This window comes from Xenopus tropicalis, chromosome 5, assembly GCF_000004195.4.
Source record: "Xenopus tropicalis strain Nigerian chromosome 5, UCB_Xtro_10.0, whole genome shotgun sequence".
Classification (NCBI taxonomy): Eukaryota; Metazoa; Chordata; class Amphibia; order Anura; family Pipidae; genus Xenopus; species Xenopus tropicalis.
Genome location: NC_030681.2, coordinates 95,428,355 through 95,446,425, shown reverse-complemented (window position 1 = coordinate 95,446,425; position 18,071 = coordinate 95,428,355). Strand labels below are relative to the sequence as shown.

The 18,071-nt window shown below is 38.4% G+C and overlaps 1 protein-coding gene across 25 annotated transcripts in view; it reads right to left on the bottom strand.

Moving 5' to 3' along the window:
* dst (dystonin) overlaps window positions 1–18,071 on the bottom strand; it is a 281,394-nt gene that overhangs the window by 221,682 nt on the left and 41,641 nt on the right. Inside the window, exon 1 of one of the 25 annotated variants that reach the window (XM_031903054.1) lies at window positions 10,039–10,398. The exons of 23 other annotated variants lie outside the window; for them this stretch is intronic. In XM_031903054.1, the coding sequence (XP_031758914.1) occupies window positions 10,039–10,129 (91 nt within the window). In that variant the 5' untranslated portion in view covers window positions 10,130–10,398. Of the gene's footprint in view, window positions 1–10,038; window positions 10,399–18,071 lie in introns of those variants that run through there. One more of the 25 variants, XM_012963489.3, reaches the window with a different exon arrangement.

The window sequence follows — 18,071 nt, the reverse complement described above, 5'->3', positions numbered from 1 at the left end:
CTAATGCTTTGTTACAATGTTTCATAGTTCTCCATTCCTTTTGTTGACAAATCATGTGGTGTTATGTATATACACATGAATAATGATCTTACATAGTGAACACAGTGGCAGATTTACACAGGGGCCTATCTGGGCATTCACCCAGGGAACTCAGTTAATTCTTAAGAGACCCACCATCATCAAAAGGGGGAGGAGCTGGAGTGGGCCAGAGCACCACCCAGGTTTCTTACAGTAATATCAGTGCGTGTATGGCCAGTTTTAGGGACTTGTTAGAACATGCAGATCAACTGTATCAGGCAATGCAAGTGGGTGACCAAATCACATAACAAACGTGTCTGCTCTCCTAGAGCTCATATAAACACCTTCATACAGGATGAAAGATGCTTTTCTCTTTGTCTTTTTTCCAAAAAGCTTAACAGGATCATACATCAGCAACATTATTGCTTTAGCTACCACTAATAGTGGTGTAGAATGCTAAGGATAAGTTATTGCCTTGTTTGTAAACACAGGTGCATAGTCTGCTTATTTCAGCACATAGCTACAGACACCTGCTTAAATATGCACTTCCTTTGGGAAGGATAGCACTTGCAGGCTAATAGGAACTTCGGGCAATTTCTGAAGTTTCCTTCTGATTAAAATTTAACAACAGCCTAAGGGCTCATACACAGGGGCATTTCGCCCTGCCTGCATCCCCTGCAGTGGCTTTGTCCTGCATTCCAAATGCAATCATTGCTGCCCCACAACATGTATTTATTAGACGTGTCCCTGAATTTTCAAGTGATCTGGTCACCATATGCTATACACCCCAACAACCGCAATGCAATGACACCTCTTGCATTCATGCATATTTATAAGGGACAGCAGTTTAATCAATATAAACCTTGCAGCCAAATAATGTGAGTTTGGATTGTGTTACCTAGAAACAGATGTGGCATGTCAATTGAAATATAATAAACAGAAAGGCTGATGTACACAAAAGAAAGACTGAGTAACAAAGGATTTGTTGTACACATTCAGAAGCATATGGAATTGCCCATAGGAATATAAATCTAAATTTTTCTAAGCCACATAAGTTTTTCAAATGATTAGGTAAGTGGGAAAGTTTCTTGACTTTCTCCTGTAACTAATAAAAGCAGTATAGCAATCCCTTTCATAAATAGTGCTTAGTGATACCACTTGTGTGACATGGATAAAGAAGTGCTCTTGTACATAAAGCTGTAGTGAAATCTTGTGAAGATATCACCATGGACAGCCATGGTCCCATCCATGGTACCAGTAAAATGGGTTGTGTCTTGAAACTTGATTTTCTGTGCAATTCTCGTTCTTTATCAAAGTTTCCAAACTTTTAATGGTCTATGAGTTTGAAGACTTGTGGAATTCTTATCCTTATATTTTACCCAAAGTAGTGCTGAGAAAATAATATTTCATATAATTTACTAGAAATAGGCACAAGGGTAGTAGCCCATAATAGCTGGCATTAATCAGCAGTTAGCGTGGATCAAGAAAAATAATAAAAGAAACATCTTTTGATGGTGCAGATTACTGCACCAGTGCAACTTTGTCCACTGGCAGTAATTAAACCCATTGCCATTTTTTCCTGCACAGTGAGATGGATTTATACTTGTCCATATTTGGGGAGCTATTATACTGAAGAAAAACAACTGAAAACATATCCATAATGGCTCATTTGCCTTAAAGGGGTGTGTCAGGGTGCAATAAATAAATATGATAGTAAATTAACAGTTAAAAAACACACCCATCAAGTTAAACTATTTGTCCTAGCACAACTCATCTAATTGCTAGTTGATATTTTATTCATTCAAGGGGTGTGGGCAACAATTTTAGGACTACAGGCTTGTGTTCATTCGGGGCCCCAGACACATAACTTGTAGAGCCCTGTCTGCCATGTGCAATAACTTGAAGGAACCTGAAATGAACTTTGATCTTTAACATAGAAAATCTCTGATTGGCTGTTATGTTTTACTACCATTGGGGCAAATGTAGTCAGTGTTAGTAAATGAACCGCTTGTCTGTATTTACAAAACCAATTATGATGCAAGGCTGAATATAACTTTAAAAATCAAAATATTTTGAGAGTTTTAGTGTGCAATAGCTGGAGATGCATAATTTTTGCCATCTTTGCTTTATGTCTTTTTAACTAAGCCAGAATTGATTTCAATATATAGGTTAACTAATTGCCAAACAGCATAAGTGCATAAAACATAATTTACTTCCCAACAGTAAACAGTTTATGCACTTGGGTCAGGATCCAAAAGGGTTTGTAGCTGTAAAATGAATAACTATTTCCTCTATCAATTAGAACATAAAATGCCAATGTTTACCTCTCCTTGTCACTGTAATCACCAGAACATTCTCAGTCATTACTGCTCTGTGTAGGAGCCTAAGCAGCTAATAATATTATAAACCAGGGATTTCTAACCTATGGGTCCTCAAGCTCTTTATGGTGGGTGCCCAAGATGCCCTTACATAAGGATACATTTCTTCAGACAAAAAAGTTGATCTTTTGACATAATTTGGATCCTCTGGGAAAAAGGTTGTGAGACACTGTTATAAATTAAAACTGACAGAATGCCACCACAAATTACAAGAAGGTGCAATGTAATCCGTATTTGCTTTGTAACAGGGACAAATAGACATAAAAGGCGTAAAGAAATAGGACAAACAACGGTAAGTAGAATGGAATTTGAAACAGTAGTGATTAATGTTACTAGGCTCCTAATATGTTACCCTTTAACCTGCCAAGTAATCCAATGTAAGCAATACAATATTTATTTATTTTGTGTTACGAAACTAATAACTCACACAAACTTCTGGTCAGATTGTTTTGTTGTATATTCCCATTCACAGATTAAGTAAGAGAAGGCCCAATCCATGTCATTGTATACACTGCTGTATATGGGCTTTTATTTGTTGCTGTGCTTCCTTTCTATTTTAATTAAAACTTCACAAACCTTTCCTATATTCCATATAACTATATATATAAATTATATACTACTGAAAAGATAGAATGCTTCTGTTATTGTTGCAACACAATACAACTGTCATTGTATGAAATGATTTGCTTCAGCCCTGGATCAGTAAGGGTAACTTTCCTTATAATATTTATATTTGTGTAACTTTGGAGTTTTTTTAATGTCAATAAAACTCACATTTTTAAATAAGAATGAATGTTTCCTTATTTATTAGAAAATCTAATTACAGAAACACAGACACAAAAACATGTAAAAGAAATGTGGATACCTTGAATCATGAACTTTACATCACTTTATTAACTTGAATAACTCCCCAAAAAAATACAAATACCTCAAAGTGAAAGGACTGCCAAAAAAGAAATTCCTAGGTGTCTCCCACCGACTTCTACATCATTTCGCAAGCTTTTAGATGGGGTATTTGTAAATTTACATATTTCCCTGTTTTGATGCATAATAAATTGAGAAAATTTGCTTTTAATGAGTAAATATGACATGAGGCATGGGGCAGATTTATTATCTGTCATTTTTTTTCCATAATTCATATTTTAACTGAAAAATTCTAATTAAAATTTTAATTCCTGAAGTAATTAAAATTGATTTACACAACATACATAACACTGTGAAGCTACAAAATATATTTTACTGTGAATAAAACAGACATATGTTGCATATGTTGCAGCTTTTTTGGTGGAGAAAACTTACCCCTAAACATTGTAGGAGAGCTTTTATAGCAGAGTAAGTATTAGACAAAAGAAGACCAACTAAATATATGACTTCATAATAGTGCAAGAGCTGAACTTACACCACTCGGTTCATTATGTAGGATATGTTAGAGAAAGCTATTTCTTTGTTAAACTTCCCATAAAGGACCTTTTCACAAATAATCTGAGGCTTGAAAAAGAAGACCAGTATTCACATTTGGCATTTACAAAATAATTCATTCAACAGACGCATATCATATGAAGCAAGAACTCACTGCCAACAAAAAAAAATACGCCTTACCATATAATGCCATTATATAGATTCTGCACATTAAGGCCTAAACCAATAAGAACAAGGTAATAGTCTTGCATCCTTTATCATGTGCTTCTGTTCTATTTATTAATATTTGGTATACATTTTACATTTCATGAATCAAACTAAGTGGCACAGCTGCAATCTGACCTGATGATCAAGTTCTGGATACATATACATATGGAAATAAGCAGTTTTTGTGGACCTTTGTCATTCTTTGCCTCCTGCTGCTGAGATTTACTGCCACTAGTAGATTATTTGAGATCCTGTAACACTTGACGATTTGCAGATGTGTTTAAAGGACAAGGAAAGTGAAAATCACTGGGAGTTGCCTATATATCAAGGCTAACCTATTGAAAACATCCCTATGGAAATTAAAGGAGAAGGGAAGGTACAATCACAGGGGCCAAAATGTTAGGCACCACGAGGGATTGTAAATGCTTACCTTATACCCATGGCTGGTGCTCCTTTTAGGAGAAAAAAGCACCAGCCTAGGGTACCTGCGAGACAGCAACTCTTTTATGTCTGTCTTTATTCTTCTGAATCCCGGGGCTGGCGCATGTGCAGTAGGGTGAAAATGCCGACTTTCTTGTTAGAGTTTTCCTTTTAGTTTTCCTTTTCACTCTACTACGCATGCACAAGCAGCGCAAAGACAGAAGATGGAGGGGGCTCGCTCTCTTGCAGCAACCCTGGGCAGGTAACCGATTACAAACATTGGGGTGCCTAACATTTACCTTTCCTTCTCCTTTAGGGACCTGCAAATGTTATTGGTATTAAGATACTGGCATTGGCTACACAGAAAATTGTCCTACTAGAACAAATGTCATTTATATTTTATCCAAAAGAGGAAATCAAACAGTTGTCATATGTTTCACAATACGTTTGTTTATGTAATAAATGATAAATAGTTAAGCAAAAATTCAAGGAACAAATAATAAATACTTGAAAACACAGTGATATTTCTCACCCAGGATATGATCTCGGGTACCTTGGGCACTGAGGTTCTGAGTAGCCTACAAACACCTAAATCTCCTGCAAAAAGTCATGCTAGCACTTTTCAGAAGATAGTTGCTAAAGCATGCTATAGCTTACAGTTCTTCTGTTCAGCATTCAGCGCCATGGAGCCTCAGCAAAGATTTGATACTTGTGAAGGTTTTTTCCCCCTTTAAAGGGATTCTGTCATGATTTTATGGTGTACTTTTTATTTCTAAATTACACTGTTTACATAGCAAATAAACTGACTCTACCATTTAAAATTTAATTTGTGAAACCAACAATTGTATTTTTTTAGTTGTAACATTGGTGTGTAGACAGCCATCTCACTTCATTGTGCCTGATTTTGAGCTTTCAGAGGAAGCCAGAACATCATATTAGAACTGCTTTCAAGCAGCTATTCAAACAAGGTATTGGTTCTCCTGCTCAGCTTAGCTAAAGGAGTCATGAGCCAGACTTGGATTTTTTACTATAGAGTGCTATTCTGATATCTACCACTTTTAAGGCCTTGGTAGAAGGTACCTATCTTGTACCAATGACTGTAATGGAAACTACCTGTCCCATTAATGTCACTAACAGAAGGCAGGACAACGTGGGAGTGTTGAAGCGAGTGTTTTATTTTAATCTCATGGCACAAATAAGATACTGTACACAGACATTTTCTTCCTGTGGTCAGACAAATGGAGATGCCTTCCAAATGATGCTGCATCATGTAATTCCAAGACTCTGTGTAGACACCAACACCATTACAGCTGACACCTTCAGTTAACATTCTCAACAGCTGAGACCTGTGCTAGAGTAGAAGTGAATTGTAAAGAAAAGAGTAAGTATAAAACTTTTAAAGTTTTTGTGGTGTGTTTACTAAAGCTAGATTTTCCACTTAAAGGGGATTCTGTCATGATTTTTATGGTGTACTTTTTAGTTGTACCATTTAAAATTTTATTCTTGAACCAACAAATGTTTTTACTTTTAATATTGGTGTGTAGGCAGCCATCTCAGTGCATTGTGCCGAGTCTGAGCTTTCAGAAGGAGCCAGTGCTACACATTAGAACTGCTTTCAGGTAACCTATAGTTCTACTCCCATGTAACCGGAGGAGTCGCAAGCCGGACTTGGATTTCTTACTATTAAGTGCTATTCTGATATTTACTTGAAGCTGCTTTCTTGCTACCTTCCTTTTTTGGCCTGTGGCACACTGTGCATCCAAAATCAACTGCCTTTCATTCAGACTAATATTGGCTATAAAGGCAAAGTGGCCCATTAACAATTATCAAAAAAGTGAAGTAAAATTCAAATAATCATTTATTAGGACAAAGACACAGAGTAGCCTAGACAGAGTAGGCTACTCTGTCTCTTTGTCCTAATAAATAATTATTTGAATTTTACTTCACTTTTTTGATAATTATTGATGTGCTGCTTTGCCTTTGTAGTATTTAAATTGGCATTTTTCACCCTGACTGAGGGTATAAACAAACAAACAAACAAAGCAAACAGCTCCATCTATGATTTACTTCACTAGATTGCATCTTTTATTTTTCATTTTTCAGCAGTGCATATATTGTTTAATTAATGTAGTTTTTACATTGGCTATACCCTACCATGTAATTTGGTGATTCAAGTAAGCAAAGAGGTGATCAAAGCATTCTCTGGCCATAAGTGTTGGGCATTAGGAGGTGATTTTGGAAACTTTGGCACTATGATGAAAAACACACTGATACAAATTTCCAAAATCCACCACATGTGCCATAGCCCTTGTATGAGCTTTATCCAGATGAAAACAAGAACAGGTAGTTATCCAAAATGTTCTGGAACTGGGAGGGACTTTTCAAATAGGGGTCTCTCAGTAATTTGGATCTCCATACCAAGTCTACTAACAAAATAATGTTAACATTTTATAAACTCACTAAGGTTGTTTTGCCTCCAATAAGGATTAATTCTATCTTAGTTGGGATCAAGTGCAAGGTACTGTTTTACTATTACAGAGATAAAAATGCATTATGAAGCCTAAAAATGTATACTGGAACCATTTTAGAAAAACATAAGAAAACATTGAAAAGGCCTATTTAAATTCATGTATATATCTACTTTTGGCCACTTGTTAATGTTCCCCTAGTTGTTCAACCAGTCCAGTGAGAACGTGACTATTATGCCATTTTTTAAATTTGAAGAAAAATAAAAAATAGCTGATATATTTCTTCACTTGATAAACAATTAGATTTTTAGCAGATGACATCAGTTTCCCATAAAGTCAGCAGATCATGTGAAAAAGAAGCAATCATGTGATGTCATACTACAGGGACCTTTTAAGAAAACCAAAGACCCCCCTCCAACTTCAAATATATATAACTTGATGTATTTTTCAGATAACCAAAACTTCAAATTTCTTGGCAGGTTCAGTTAATACACTATAAACAAGGAGAGGAAGGTACCTTGTCATCCAGTATATATGAACATCAAGAGACTAACAAGAGGTACAGTTACATGATTTTTCCATCTCTTCCATATACTAAGAAATGTGAGTTATATTACGGGCAAAGAGGGCTAATAAAAAGCACAGAAGGAGGTGCTGTTAAGAAATTCCAATGATCAAATGTAAGTTCCCTTAATGGGGCCTTGAATATCCTCCAATCAAGTATACCCTTAAACTGTATTTTAAAGCATGATTAGTTACATGGATAGGTTATTTCATTAATTGATTTTCTACCTAAAATTTCTTTGCTTGGGCCTTTTTCTTTTGCTGATGGATGGGTACTCTACTATACCTGTGCAACGTTAGTATGCCAGATGGACCCCTTACTCCTATTCCCATCCCTACCCAGATTCTGCTTTGTCATTGGCTTTAACACTACAGATGATAGGCCTTTTTTTAAGATAATAAGCAATTTTTTCAGCACTTTGTGTCATCTTTAAAGTGGCACATCAGAATTTAGAATCTAATTTGCATCCCTTTTTTCTTTTTCCCATGACAGCTGCTAATGCAGGATGAAGCAAATCAATTATAGGCATTTAAAATTCACAGAGGTAACTCAATATTTTCTGTCAAGTAAAATGCCATTGTATATTTTTCCAATGATGCTGAATTTAACTGTAAAAGTAAATGTAAAAAGAACTTTAAGAAGGCCATGGCATTTCAAGTTTATTTTTTCATCAAACCAAAATACTAGAGAAAAACCTCTACAGCCTACCTATATTTCAGCGTTTCTCTACCTCTCACAGTACCGTAGTAAGCATTTGCTATTACAAGGTGCTAATGCTGCCCCAAAAGAGTCTAAAATTGCCTGTCAACACTTGAGATAGAAGAGCATGAAATTCTCTTCAAATGCTGTTCTTATAACACAGGCTGGCAGTGTTTGCCAGAAGCATAGAATCTACCATGCTCTGCTATGCAGACAGAGTCAGGCAACTTCGCCCACTGCTGTTTTCTGCCTGACCACAACAGTTGTCAAAATACCCTGTATGCCATAGGTCTGAAAGTAACCCTGTGTCAATACCAAACTGGAAGATGTACTGGCTCGTTTCTGTATCAGTTCATAGTTGGGTTAAATTTTACCATTATGATTAGGTTTCCAAAAGTTCCCCCTCTTTGTCCCTCTATGCTTGCAGGCAAACGTTAAGGTTTAGCCTACTGGTATGAGCTTAGCCAGGATTTCTGTTATAAGGGGTGTCACAGGGGTGTCATCTACTGACACTTTAGGTCACCCTGAGCAGCCCCCAGGTCAAGCTTGCTGATTATTTTTAAATATTGAGAATGCTTTGTGCGTTCCAGTGAAAGTTAGTTGAAGGCGATTTCAGTTGTTTCAGCCCTACCTGTGTACAACACAATAGGTAAAGTACAGGAAATCTCCCCTTGAAACAACACCCTCTATAAAATACACCCTTTAATGTATTCCACATACTAATCATGTCTCTATAAAGAGAAAAATGTTTTACTGTAAATGAACACATTTAACTAAAAATGCAGCTAAATCATAGGAAAGCAAAACCAGATCACTGAAGGACAATATCCTGATATTTGTTAACTTTTTAACATGGTTTTAGATTTAAAAGTACAGGGCTGAACTGTCAGTGACACAGTATCAGATTCTTCTGTATTGTACATCCCTTTGTTGAAATAGTAAAAAGGAAAAAACGACCCTCACAGCCAAGTGGATCAAAATGACGACACACTCCAGACGCCCAGCAATAAAAAGGGCAGGTTCTAAGCTTCAACGGCATTAGCAGATTTATTATGCTCAGAACACCATTATCATTATAAACACGATTAAGTGCCAACCTAGGTCTGTACAATAGACATGAAAGCAGTTAGTGCCTGGCCACTACAAAATTCCTACGGCCTGTATACAAGTGATTGGATTGGGGCTTCACCATGCACCATATACATCACAGGCCACAAGGGACATCACCTGAAAGGAAAGTAACTTGTGACTGTCCTAATTCCATAGTATGGCAGTTCCGCCCTTGCATCTCATTCTGTTTATCAGCAGGAAGCAGAACCAAAGCCATTCATACATCAATGGGGACCAGCATCCCTGTCACACAGTCACATAACCACTCAAAACAACACTCAAATAAACAGTCTACAGTCACTCAGCTACCATTGAAGTCCAACTGCTTGAATAGCAGGAGCTACAGCAGCAAGCCTGTTTCTGGGGCATACACGAAGAGAAATAGCAGAAATAGCAGAGTCACTGTCAGCACATACTGTATGAATCCTTGCACCAAGCTCAGCCTAAACATTATCCCCCCTTGTCTAAACATTGCATGGGAGACTGCTTCATTCTTCCAGCAATAAAATATGCTAACGGTTCCCTGTCAGCCCTTCACATGCTATTTCCTATCCATCACCTCCCTGGGGGAATCTCCCCGATGATAATAATGGCAGAGTAGTGTCCATGTGTGGGTACCGCCCGTGCCCTTATACGCTGCGCTCCCTTATCTGCTGCACTGACACTTGCAGCTATTTTAAGGCGAGTGCCCTTCTCCCCCCAGTAGCTCCGATCCACTAGCCAGAATCCCCCACCCCATGCCCGGCCCTGGTACCTTTGTATCTCTCCAATACATCTTCATAGGCCTGCAAGTATTCCTGCTCCTCATTACGGATATAGGATGGAGACACATTATATTGAGCCATTTCTGAACGTCCCGTAGCTGCCACTGTGCAGCCGGCTCCGGCCAGCAGCCTTCCGAAGGCTGGGATAGTGTGGGAGGAGCCGCCCCGGCTGTGCTGATCCCCCCTCCTTAATCCGGGACACACTCTCTCCTCACACTGGCAGAGCAGCTGTCACTGGGCTTCTCCTGTCACAGGGCGGTGCCTGAGCCCTCTCGGTGCAGCCCAGCGTTAGAATGAAGCCCACAATGGCACGCTTCCCAGTATGCCCGCCTGGCATGGAGGTTTTGCACTCCAGACAGAATGGGACCAAGAGCTTAGTGGCAATATCACACCCTTAACCCACTGCGTGCGCCCCCCCGCCCCCCACAGCAATGAGTATCTGGGGCCACAAAATCTCCACAGCCCATTTACCAGGGCGGACACTCTTCCTAACTGTACGAAGGGGCTGTACTATGGGGAGGTTGAGCTTTGGTCAGCCTTATTTTCCCATTACTCACTCAGGTCATCTGGCATTTATTGTTTTCCCATTACTCACTAGGTCATCCTCTGTATTACACAGCACAGTTAACCTGAATGTGTCTGTGCCTAATACTAAACTAAGGAAATATAGAAAAATGTCAGATGGCATGAAATGTTATTGTGCAAAACAAATATATTTGTGCATCATTGCTTTCTAACAAGGCAAAGGGTGAAGCCACATAGGGCAAACCCTGGCGTTATCCCTGCCATTCATTTGTTTCTCAGAAAAACATATGGACAAATTGCTATGCATTTCAAGCTTTTGTCAACAGGAATATCACCACATGAAGCCACTGCCTAAAATTATAATTTTTATTATTAACATGTATTAGTAAAGCACCAGCATATGCCACAGTGTTGTAAATGCTATACTTCAAACATACAGATTACATACAAAAAAACAACCAATATCCTATACGTAAGTGGTAGACAGGGCCCTGCCCAAAATCAATGTGGATGGATATTTTTTCAATTAACACAGATAAGTAATTCTGTAACTGGGATTGGTAATAATTCTATGTGACAAAACACTAAATGACACCCCAGTTTATGCCACAGCAGTCAGAAGAACAATACACACAATCCTACAAAATGACACTGGTGATGACCAGCCCCCAAACACTTTTCTCCTGATTTACAAAATATAGAATATAGGGACAGACCGGGGTGTCCAGGACCCCTGCCGCAACCCCCACACCCCTCCCCCAGAACACACATACGTTATTACTTATCTGTGGCACTTTGGGGGACAGAGATCTGCAGGGGAACACTGGCAGGGATCTGCCACAAATAGAGAAGTTTGTGCCTCCATTCCTTCAATACACAAGGCAACAATTTGCTAGAGCCACGTGACCTGTGCTCTGATACACTTCAGTCACACTTTACTGCTGTGCTGCAAGTTAGAGTGATATCACCCATCCCTTCCCCCCCCCCCCCCCCCAGCAGCTGATCAGCAGAACAATGGGAAGGTAGCAAAATAGCAGCTGCCAGTAGATATCAGAATAGCATTTAACAGTAAGAAATCCAAGTCCAGCTTGGGACTCCTCCACTTACATGGAGTACAAGAAACAATAGGTTATCTGAAAGCAGTTCTAATGTATTGCGCTGGATCTTTCTGAAAGCTCAGACTCAAAGCACAAAGCACTGAGATAGCTGTCTACACACCAATATTACAAATAAAGTAAATTATATCAATACAAAAGATGAACAGTATCACACATGAATCTGGTGTACAAAACAGTCGGGTGTACAAAACAGTCAGAGGCAGAGGTACCTCAGTGCCCAATAGCTATTGAGCTCCTCTCTCCTAATGCATTTTGTGCCAGTGAGATCTTCATCAGTGGCGATTTGGTATTTCAGGGAGTTACCCTTTTTTCCCAACAAGTATTGAAAAAAATCTCACAGGACAAAGATATAACCAATAAATCTTCCAAGGTCTAATACTATCACCTTTCTTTAAGCTTTTTGCTAATATCACAGCTTAGCCATACACAGTACTTGCTTTAGTCGATAAAAGTGCAAATATACGTATAGTGGTGCTAACATGCAAAAGTTGTGTCAGTGCTTTAGAAGGGAGGAGCTCAGAGGCCATGGAGCACTGAGGTACCTCTTAATAAGCATGGTACACATTTTGGATAAATTTATAATTGTTTTGTGAACTAAATAAACATTTTCATGTGTGATCCTGCCTACTATTTTTTTATCATACTGCCTATCATTTGTATTTCTATAATTTTGCTTTACTTGGTTCTTCACTAAAGGCAGATTGCTAAAGGCGTTTGGTTCTGCTTTGTCTCCTGCCTTTTGTCGGGCATGCTGGCCAAGAGTCACACTAAGCTGTTATTATTTGGAAAAAATTTGAGATCCACAGCCACACAGGAAGGCCCATGTACTGCTGCCCTGGAAAATCGAATAGAATACACAGTAATGTATTCATACAAGGAATTTAAGGACTGCTCTATGCCAAGCATTACAGGTGCATTTTACTGACTAGCTAACACAAGCTAATAAAGTTGCATTATGCATTCTTTCCTGCAAGGACCCACCCTGCATTGGCTGATTAAGGAGAATAGAAACCAGCATTGTTCTATTAGTGGGGGCAATCCTTTGTGCACCAGGTCTTGCTTTTAGGGAAAGTTTTGGTTCACTGTTTGCAGTGAACACAGCAATTACTGGTTTCATTCACTTGTAGGAAATGCATATGCAGATTACAATCTCAAAACAATGGCAGGCAAATAAAATTAAACACTTTATTCTTCATAAACAAATACTGAATCATTAGAAATCATGGACACAACATTTGTGTTGCATATCCAAGTACACAGTGGCCTGACCTCTCACCTCCTTAATTCTGTACATATTCTGCTGTGTTATTCAACATTCTATGACAAGAAGTAACACTAAATGGTTATACTTTCTGCTGCCTTCCTATGAAACTTGTGTGTTAGGATTATTGACATTTCGTTTGATTACGGCAAATGGCACGTGCATTGTTCCTTCGCCCAAATCGTGTATACTGTCGAATGGAAACTCTCATGATCAATGTTCCCTCTAATTCCTTCTTGGCTATATACACAAATGAATTCTGGTGTGCATACATTTTAAATTTGTGTCTGCATTTTAAAAACTGTGTGCTCTGGTCAGAATAAATACAAAATGTTGTGTCTGCTGGCCTCAAAATTTGTGTTTCTGTGTACAAGCACACCGTTAGAGAGAACATTGCTCATAACTAGTGAGTTTTCTGCTTAAAAAGCACATTTAACAAAGGCATGTTCCAGACCAGGACTGGGAATCTGGATTCTGGGAATGCAAGAGGGGCTGCTGTAAGATGCCACAGACAGTCACTATTTAGCAGGCTAGTGGGGGGATGTTTAAGCCTCTGTGTACTTGAAATGCCAGGATCTAATTTGAATCCCAGTTCAGGTCTTGCATCTTGCATAATGTCAATGACAGGAGGCATGGGAAAAAGTTGAATATACTACAAAGAAAGTTCACCCAGCACACCCTTACCTCCTCCAACAACTCTTACTCGGTGCACAGCCCAGAGAGTCGGCACTCCCAGCACAGTCCAGCAAAAAATAGTAATAGACTGATGCAATGTAAGCGGGTCTTAGCCCCTGCGTGTTTATTTATTCAAAAATATCAGTAACATTTCGGAGGTGTACCACTTCATCAACCTCTAGTACAAGAGGTTGAATATGCCATTTTTATGCCTATCGAAGTAACTTGCGACTTGCCATTAGCACAATAGCCTAATATGTTAACTATAAAGAACCAAAGTTTAGGCTTTTCCACATCTCACTTTTCCCTTTATGTCTGCTCTCTTTTCCAAAGTGAGAGGGAGTATATGGTCAGTGTCAGATCCTAAACATTATCTGGTACAAGATGACAGGGTAAAGCGATTAGGAATCTGTGCTAGAGGGAAGTGGCTCTGTCCCCCCAGCTGTCAACACAGTATCAAGGAGTCTGGAAACAGACAAAACCAATATTCAATAAACACTTTTACTGCTAGCACAGCATCAACAATGAGCACTGATTTTTTTAGATATATATATATATATATATATATATATATATATATATATATATATATAAAATTCTGAAAATCTGAAATAGCACAACATTGTTCAGATTTGTAAAAATCTGGTAATTTGTTTCAGTGTTTCTGGTATGTGTCAGTGGGTTCATGAAGTCCTTGATTTTGCAAGGACTCTGCAGAGAACAGGGAATATTTTATTGTAGCATGTTACATTTGTTTTATTACAATCATTAAGTATTCTAAGGTTTCCTGACAAGGGATTTCTATACTGTTTGTAGAAGGACAAGAAATTCCCAACCAAACATAAGCTAACCAAACATATACCAATAATATTGTACAATGCTTGTACACATACATGTATGGTGGTCTGCTTATCCCAACTGATATTCATGTACTTTGGCCAAGTGTTTACATATAATTTGCTGATATACTGATGCCCTGCACAATCACTTTGTTCCAGATAAAGAAGGAAAGGTAGATACAACAGAAAAATACACACTGGGGAGAAATGGGGCTACAACATGAGCTGCGTAAGGTTGGAATCTTCACAGCAGGAATATGCCTTATTTATATTAAAAGTATATAACATAACATAATATAGTAAATAATGTACCCCTACTTTAAAATATTAGGATATTATAAATCACAAATAATTTTCATGACCATATACAGATGATGTTATATATCCTCATATTTTACAACAGGGGTACATTATTTATTATAATACACTGTTATATACTTTAAGTTGTTGAATTATTTATTATAATACACAGTTTCATTAATTCATGTGACAGAAATTACATCACTAAGCACAAATTATTTCTGGTGACATCACTAAGCACAAGATATTTATGGCTCTTGGTATTATAAATATATAATATGCAAGACCCATGAATATGCTGTAAATCAGTGATCCAACCAGTGGCTTGTGAGCAACATGTTGCTCACCAACCCCACAGATGTTGCTCTCAGTGCCCCCAAACCAGGTAGGTATTTTTGAATTCCTGACTTGGGGGCTAGTTTTGGTTGAATAAAAACAAAATTTACTACCAAATAAAGCCTCCTGTTAGCTGATAGTGTGCATAGAGGCTGCTTAAGGGCTCTGGCACATGGGGAGATTAGTCGCCCGCGACGAATCTCCTTTGTCATGGGCGACTAATCCCCCCAAACTACCATCCCACCGGCGAAAATGTAAGTGGTCGGTGGGGTGGCACACGCTGCGCAGGCGATTTCAGCAAATCGCCGAAAATGCCTCTCGAGGCAACTTCGCCGATTTGCCAAAATCGCATGCGCAGCATGTGCCATCCCACCGGCGACTTACATTTTTGCCGGTGGGATGGTAGTTCGGGGAGATGAGTCGCCCATGACAAGGGAGATTTGTTGCGGGCGACTAATCTCCCCGTGTGCCAGAGCCCTTATAGCCAATTTTAGCCCTTATTTGGCACCTCCATGAACTTTTATTGTGCTTGTGTTGCTCTCCAAGTCTTTTTACATTTGACTGTGGATCATGATTAAGAAAGGTTGGGGACCCCTGCTGTAAATGATATCCTTATAAATGATGCTTAGTGATTTCATCAGTTATACTCAATCCTTAGTGATGAAATATGTGTCACATGATTCACCATACTTGTTATAATAAATAATGTACCCCCTGTTAACAAATATAAGTGATCCATGAGCAGTATAAAGAATTTGGCCTTGTACCTTTATATGGTCATGGAATGCCTTGGTGACTTATAATATCCATATGTTTTACAATAGGAGGTACATTATTCACTACATAATTAAATAATTGCTGTTGGGTTTTTACAATAAGTAAACAGCACAGGGACAAGGTTGGTATTATGTCCAAAGTGTTTATTTGCTACCAGAGAGGCTGCACACCTGCCAAAAAATTGTGTACATCTGACACAATCATCAAAAAATGGCTTGTCTGACACATAGTATATTTTTATAAGCACCACCATGTTTGACGTATTATTTTTAAAAAAGTGATTTTAAAAGCTGTCTTTTTTGGCCATATGTGAATACAGAGGACAGGAAATATCAACAGCATATCTGTGAAAGTTAAGGACATTTTTTTGTTATATGTTAACAGTCAAAATCACTGGCAGAGATAACATATGAACTTTCCCAACTATAGATAGTAACATCTAAAGGTGGCCATACACGCACCGATATTATCGTACGAAACCTCGTTTCGTACGATAATCGGTGCGTGTATGGCATGTCGGCGAGTCGACCGATATCGCAGGAAGCTGCCGATATCGGACGACTCGCCGATTGGACAAGTTTGAAAATTTTGATCGGGTGCCATAGAAGGCGCCTGACCAAAATTCTCCCTTCAGAGCTGAATCGGCAGAAGGAGGTAGAAATCCTATTGTTTCTACCTCCTTACCTGCCGATTCAGCCCTGAATGGTGTGTGGCGGATCTTACGATGTTTCGTGCGACCGATGGTCGTACGAAACATCGTCGGATCGCCACGTGTATGGCCACCTTAAGTGCTCATCTAAGTAACTCATTTGCCACCACAATAAACATAAGTATTTGGGCAGCATGAGATTTTCAGGTTCTGTACTAAAGTTAAGAGATGGTTTCTGAGACACCTTAAAATAGTAAAAGGAACATTATACTGACTAGTCATGTATTTTGGATGCAAAATTTGGTTTACCTGGAAATTGTGGCTATTCAAGGGTGCTCCTCTGTATGAGAAACGGTGAAAAGTTACAACTATGATGCCAAGCAGTCTTGTACAATTTTAATTATGATCTTAAACTAATATTTCCTTGGAATATATGCAGAATATTTAATTTGTCATCGACAGGGAGAGTATGGCAGCTCCCTAAGCTATCAATAGAAATATTTCTGCCAAATGCCTTAATTTACTATATCTTCTTATGAATAAGACATATGTTCTTTTAAAGTAGTTGCCACTTTTTTGTGTTTTGGGTATGTAGATTCCACAAGGGCACTGGTACATTATGTAGATTCTGCAAGGGCACTGGTACATTATAGTATGAAAGCCAACATAACCGGTGATGTTGCCCATAGCAACCAATTAGATCTTTGCTTTTGCTTTCTAACATGTAGGTGACCATTCAAATCTACCTGCTAATTGGTTGCTATAGGCAATATCACCTGTGATGTTGGCTTACACGCTATAATAAATATGGCACTAAAAACTGGCCTCTCCCCTCCGTACACAAACAAACTTGCAAACATTCAGAGGAAGTTCTCTCCCTTTTATCATTTTGAAGAAACAGTTGTATAGGTTTTGTCCCTTTTTAGTGATAATTATAGCAGATCATCCCAGCTGTCATCTATTCTCCTCCTCACAGCACCTGCAGAGTGGCCACTGTTAGCACAACTCAAGGCTGGCTTGTTTTATCGGATACATTACACTTGGTTTTACCACCGCTTTCACCCACCACAGTCATATAAACGTTCACTTTAATGCTTCTGCTAATGCATACAACCTGCATCCTACAGATACTGTAACTAGTTTAAATGCAGCAAAGATTTGAGTATGAAGAAAATGTAAAACCTTAAAAAAAAACAAAGCATTTTCTTCATAGAACAAAAGACCTCCTTTTCTAAAATACAAATAAAAAAAATATTACATTTACACTTGGTTTCACCACCGCTTTCACCCACCACAGTCATATAAACGTTCACTTTAATGCTTCTGCTAATGCATACAACCTGCATCCTACAGATACTGTAACTAGTTTAAATGCAGCAAAGATTTGAGTATGAAGAAAATGTAAAACCTTAAAAAAAACAGAGCATTTTCTTCATAGAACAAAAGACCTCCTTTTCTAAAATACAAATAAAAAAAATATTACATTTAAAAATACCTGTACATGTTGTTTATTTATCACAGGTATAAGGCACAGTTTGAGTGG